The sequence below is a fragment of the Monopterus albus genome, unplaced genomic scaffold (genome assembly GCF_001952655.1).
Source record: "Monopterus albus unplaced genomic scaffold, M_albus_1.0 scaffold197.1, whole genome shotgun sequence".
NCBI lineage: Eukaryota > Metazoa > Chordata > Actinopteri > Synbranchiformes > Synbranchidae > Monopterus > Monopterus albus.
In genome coordinates this window covers 263,256-269,655 of record NW_018128077.1, presented here as the reverse complement: position 1 = coordinate 269,655, position 6,400 = coordinate 263,256, and the positions used below count along the sequence as shown (strand labels likewise).

General features: G+C 39.3%; 1 protein-coding gene across 4 annotated transcripts in view; it reads right to left on the bottom strand.

The window, feature by feature from the left end:
* Positions 1–2,245: 2,245 nt before the first annotated feature.
* Positions 2,246–6,400, bottom strand: part of gss (glutathione synthetase) — a 20,750-nt gene continuing 16,595 nt past the window's right edge. For 2 of the 4 annotated variants that reach the window (XM_020617952.1, XM_020617950.1), the window contains exon 13: positions 3,616–4,690. In XM_020617952.1, coding sequence (XP_020473608.1) covers positions 4,567–4,690 — 124 coding nt within the window. In that variant the 3' untranslated portion in view covers positions 3,616–4,566. Of the gene's footprint in view, positions 3,101–3,615; positions 4,691–6,400 lie in introns of those variants that run through there. The other 2 variants (XM_020617951.1, XM_020617953.1) reach the window with 2 other exon arrangements.

Genomic DNA, 6,400 nt, shown 5'->3' with positions numbered 1-6,400 from the left:
ATAACTCCTGCTATGGAGAATGTGTGATTAACTATAATGGTGCTGTCGATGTTGTCTTATTCTTTATCCTTCCCATTACTGCCATTGTCATTCTGTATATGAGAGTGTTTGTGGTGGCTGCATCTCAGGCCCGTGCCATGCGCTCCCACGTTGCAGCTGTCACACTGCAGCGTTCAGTGACTGTAACTGCTAAGAAATCAGAGCTGAAAGCAGCCAGGACTCTTGGCATCCTTGTTGCTGTGTTTCTCATGTGTTACTGTCCATATTATTCTGCTGCTATCTCCGGCTATGCCATCACACTTGGTTTTTCAATGAATTTAGTTATTGCTTTTATGGTTTATTTTAACTCCTGTCTAAACCCTGTGATCTATGCGTTTTTCTACCCCTGGTTTAGAAAATCTGTTAAACTCATTGTAACACTTGAGATACTGCAGCCTAACTCCTGTGAGGCCACCGTACTATAGAGAGAAACTGTAGAGACTGAGAAGAGACACATGGCCTTTTCAATGGCAAGACAAATGTGTTTTTATATGCTGCTGCTGACTTACTGAAGTGTAAAGCATTCAGTCTGGATATGTAATGATGCTCTTGTGTCTCGTTTTAACTGTTTTCATCACATGTAGCAGTTCAAGCACTGCCTTTACTCCAGTTGTATCTTCTGTAATCTTTTCAGAAGTGTCCCTGTGTCTGTTGTAGGTTTTTAAATGATTATTTTATCTCTGGGTTTCTTACCACACTAGTATAATAAGCACCTAACTCTTTCACCCTATTTATTTTAAATATATATCCCAGTAATCTAATATAAATGAAGCCTAACCTAGCCAGAAATTACCCTGCATTTGTGTCATACAGTATTTTTCTGCACTATGCATGAGGAATGTTTTTTTATATATATAAATGCTGAAAGTGTTGTACTGTTGTGTCCCACTTTTTGTACTGAGATAGCCGTTAAGTTAAATCAGCGTAATTTTTCAGATAAAATCTTACTGCCCCTTTTTTTTATATATATTTTTCAAAATAAGAAATAAAAATACAAAAACCAACAGTACAGATCTAGGCTTTCAAAGTGTCATACTTTTTTCACCGCGCTGTATTTGCGGTGCCCTGTCGGTGGCGCTACATCAATAATGCAGTGCAGGAGGCTCATAAAATCCAACATGCAGTTCTCCCTTTGGCCACCAAATGTCACAAAGCCTATCATACCATCCACCAACAGTATAGGGTTCTGAAATGTCAGACCATACAGTACTAAACGCTGGGTTTCACGTATTCTAGTCAAAGATCTACTGCATTAAACAGTAATGAAGTGAACACAATATACAGTAGACAACTTCTTTGTAAACACTCATTTTAAATTTGACTTATCACACAGCTGCTGTCATAAGCCTGTATCCATGTCGACTTTGACAGTGTGGTGGACATAAAATCAGTAATCCTCTGAAGCAACATATTTTTGAATGAATGAATCCTTGCATATCTCTATAGCCACAGGAAACCTCTGTTATCATTTGGAGAGGATAGTGAAGCTACAATACATAGCGCCAGTAATTTGGGTGCTAGGGTTTGAGTCAGCTTTGCATTTTGGTTGAAAACTATCAAATGTAACCATAAAGTTTGATACCACTACTATGTTCCAATTCTAACCTACTGGCTATAAACATGTAATATATAAAAGTAACCCAAGTAGTATTCTATTAGGCTATCTATGATATATATTAAAATCTAGCAGGACACAAGACATAATGCAAAATCTCACTTTGCCCAGTATTTGAGGTAGTAAACCCTCATACTCTATGCTACTGGATGGTAGAATATAGTAAAAGGAAGCCTACGGTGGCTTCAGAAAGTATGCGGACCACTTGAATTTTTGCAAAGTTTGTGTTGTAGATTTGTTAATATGATTTTGCAAATGCATTAACAACCAAAAAGAGAAATCTCTCATTCACAAAGGTATTCAGACCCTTATTCAAGACTTGTTGGCAGCATCTACAGCTTGTCACCTTTAGCTTATCAAATATGTTAAATATCTTTTGGTTAAAATTATATTTGAAAATGCTCATTATCAATAAGAATGTGATAAACCAAAAAAAGTGGTATTCAGCATCATCTAAGACTTGGCAACAAAGCAATACCATAAAATGACCATTTATCCCATCTATATTAGTATTTATTCATTCCTTTTATGCGTGATTTGTTTGTGGTCAGATAATAAAGGCAGATAAACACGATTACAGTTTTTTCTTAAGTGAACACATGGGGCAGTGGCTTTTGGTCCACAGGTTTCTGACACTTGGTTTTTAATTCTCCATCATCATATCTTAAGTCATGATTTCAGTATCAATCACAGAATGCATCATGGAGGTCAGAATTAGTGTGTGATGAGTTACAAATGATCTACAGATTAGAATGGCTCTGTTTTGTCCTGAAACACACCACACCACTGGTTGACATGCTTCCTCATTACAAAACACCAAACTTGCATTTTTTTTTTTTTAAATGCTGCTCCAAAGGCTCCGAACTGCCATAACTTGTGACAGCATTTGACATAAGCAAGAGCGATGGGCCAGTACATGAGATATCTGGATATTCTTAACAAATATCAGGGTCTTGTGCTTTGTAGTGAGGAAACATGTCACTAAATGCAGCGGTGTGTTTCCCTGGTGTGTTTTTAATCTTTTTTGAACAGCAGTGGACATCCAAGACGAATAAACTAATCCAGGACTGGCGGATATTAACAGTGAGTAGAATTAGTTCATTCATTAGTTTTAGTCTCTCTACAGGGAGTGTTGAAAATGCTGTTAATATAAAAAATGACTGATCTTCTCCTTTAGTATAAGCTTAGTGTCCAGTGTATGGGTGGGTGGGGACAACAGTCTGACCAGTATAGCGCATCATTCTAACTGTACTATCATTTGCGGAGTTGTTTCCCCCACACACTTCAGCTGTATTTCTTGTATAAAAGTGTATTAAAATAGCATCATGGAATCAGCATCTGGCAGGCGCCAGTCACTCGAAACGCACAGAACTGGCTTCACCTCTCAGCTGTGGTGGCTGTTAAAGCATGTCACCATGACCTAATGCATCGTCTGCTCAACTGCATCTATAAACGTGAAGAAAGAATTTATTTAGTTAATAACAATGTTTGGGGTCATTTGCCTTTATTTATGCATTCCAGGGTTTAGAAATCACAGCAAGATGTCACAGTCTCTGCATGTATAAAGTAAGACTTATCTGTCTCAGTCACAAAGAACACACAGTACTCAAAAAGCAAAACAAAACCAAAAAAAAATCTGTTCTTTAAGGACACTTGAAATGAGTTTTACAACCCCAAATTAGAAAAAGTTGGCATGGTATGGAAAAATCAAAATTAAAACAGAAAGCAGTGATGTGTTAATCAATTGTTTCCTGTATTACATAGAAAACAACACAGCAGCACATCAGTTGATGTGATACCTCATCAACTTTATTCTTTGTTTAAAATAAACACACTTCTATTCTGATGCCTGCAACACATTCCAAAAAAGTTGGGACAGTAAAGCGTTTACCACGGTGTGATGTTATCGTTCCTTTTCACAACACTTAAGAGACGTTTAGGGACAGAGGACACCAAGTGATTACGTGTGTCAGGTGTCATTTTGTCCCATTCCTCCTGCAAACAGGTCTTAAGATCCACAACAGTCCTGGGTGTTCGTCACACATTCTATAGTGGGGACAGGTCAGGGGTGCAGGCAAGCAGGCCAGTCCAGCACTCGCACCCTTTTCCTCGTGCAGGATGAGGTTTTGCATTGTCTTGAAATATGCATGGGCGTCCCTGGAAGAGATGCCGTCTTGAAGGCAGCAAATGTTGCTTCAAAAGTAATCTTGAGCCAATGTCGTTAAATCGCTTATAGAAGAGTGATGATTCTTGAGGTAGTGCCGTTAATTTAGATTTTACATACCATCCCAGCTTCTTTTTCATTTGGGCTTGTACATATTTCATAAATATAAGGCAGACTGCTCATGACAAAGTCTACAGTCAAAGTGAAGTGATCAGCAGCCAGATGAATCATGTAAACACACATTATCTCTGAAATCATCACTTTTAACTACCATTATGCGTGAGAGCTGTTAGGTTTTTCTTTAAAAATATTAAAAGATTATGAATTGATAAATTATGAGATTATACCTTCAATTTGCATCTAACAATCAACAGATCTTCTCTTCATTTGAGGTCCAGTAAAAGAATGCTGCAGCACTTACATATGACACATATATTACTGAACTGAGTGTGCTGTGGAGTTAATTACTTACTGAATTTAAGTGTTATAATTTGCTTCGGGGTGTATTTGAAAGTAGCATTTCATTTTGTCATACACCAATAGCAAACATGGTCTTCATAAATCCTTTTGGAGCTGGTGATGCTGGCATCAGCTAGACGGGAGCAACAAACACCCGGGCCACACACCTGATCAGCCTCTGTTTCACGCTGTAGCAGACAAAGTTACAGTGTGATCCCCAAAGTGCAGCCGCGATATCACCGTTTTCCATGTGTTCTGCTGACAGCCCACCTAGCAGGAGTGCATTTTCTCAGATGAGGAGAGGATTGTCCAGCACCGCCACTCCTGCTGCTACGCCTCCATCCGAGTGTTCTGAACTCTTGGTCCTCAGCAGATGACCCACGCACTCATTCATCACCATGTCTTTACCCCGCCTGTAAGGAAACGAGGAGCAATGACAGACTGACTAGCACATTTAAATAACACGTCACAGAAACAAGACAGGGTTACTGATACAGTGCCTTGCGAAAGTATTCGGCCCCCTTGAACTTTGTGACCTTTTGCCACATTTCAGGCTTCAAACATAAAGATATAAAACTGTAATTTTTTGTGAAGAATCAACAACAAGTGGGACACAATCATGAAGTGGAACGAAATTTATTGGATATGTCAAACTTTTTTAACAAATAAAAAACTGAAAAATTGGGCGTGAAAAATTATTCAGCCCCTTTACTTTCAGTGCAGCAAACTCTCTCCAGAAGTTCAGTGAGGATCTCTGAATGATCCAATGTTGACCTAAATAACTAATGATGATAAATAGAATCCACCTGTGTGGAATCAAGTCTCCATATAAATGCACCTGCACTGTGATAGTCTCAGAGGTCCGTTTAAAGCACAGAGAGCATCATGAAGAACAAGGAACACCAGGCAGGTCCGAGATACTGTTGTGGAGAAGTTTAAAGCCGGATTTGGATACAAAAAGATTTCCCAAGCTTTAAACATCCCAAGGAGCACTGTGCAAGCAATAATATTGAAATGGAAGGAGTATCAGACCACTGCAAATCTACCAAGACCTGACCGTCCCTCTAAACTTTCAGCTCATACAAGGAGAAAACTGATCAGAGATGCAGCCAAGAGGCCCATGATCACTCTGAATGAACTGCAGAGATCTACAGCTGAGGTGGGAGACTCTGTCCATAGGACAACAATCAGTCGTATACTGCACAAATCTGGCCTTTATGGAAGAGTGGCAAGAAGAAAGCCATTTCTTAAAGATATCCATAAAAAGTGTCGTTTAAAGTTTGCCACAAGCCACCTGGGAGACACACCAAACATGTGGAAGAAGGTGCTCTGGTCAGATGAAACCAAAATCGAACTTTTTGGCAACAATGCAAAACGTTATGTTTGGCGTAAAAGCAACACAGCTCATCACCCTGAACACACCATCCCCACTGTCAAACATGGTGGTGGCAGCATCATGGTTTGGGCCTGCTTTTCTTCAGCAGGGACAGGGAAGATGGTTAAAATTGATGGGAAGATGGATGGAGCCAAATACAGGACCATTCTGGAAGGAAACCTGATGGAGTCTGCAAAAGACCTGAGACTGGGACGGAGATTTGTCTTCCAACAAGACAATGATCCAAAACATAAAGCAAAATCTACAATGGAATGGTTCACAAATAAACATATCCAGGTGTTAGAATGGCCAAGTCAAAGTCCAGACCTGAATCCAATCGAGAATCTGTGGAAAGAACTGAAAACTGCTGTTCACAAACGCTCTCCATCCAACCTCACTGAGCTCAAGCTGTTTTGCAAGGAGGAATGGGCAAAAATTTCAGTCTCTCGATGTGCAAAACTGATAGACATACCCCAAGCGACTTACAGCTGTAATCGCAGCAAAAGGTGGCGCTACAAAGTATTAACTTAAGGGGGCTGAATAATTTTGCACGCCCAATTTTTCAGTTTTTTATTTGTTAAAAAAGTTTGAAATATCCAATAAATTTCATTCCACTTCATGATTGTGTCCCACTTGTTGTTGATTCTTCACAAAAAAATTACAGTTTTATATCTTTATGTTTGAAGCCTGAAATGTGGCAAAAGGTCGCAAAGTTCAAGGGGGCCGAATACTTTAGCAAGGCACTGTA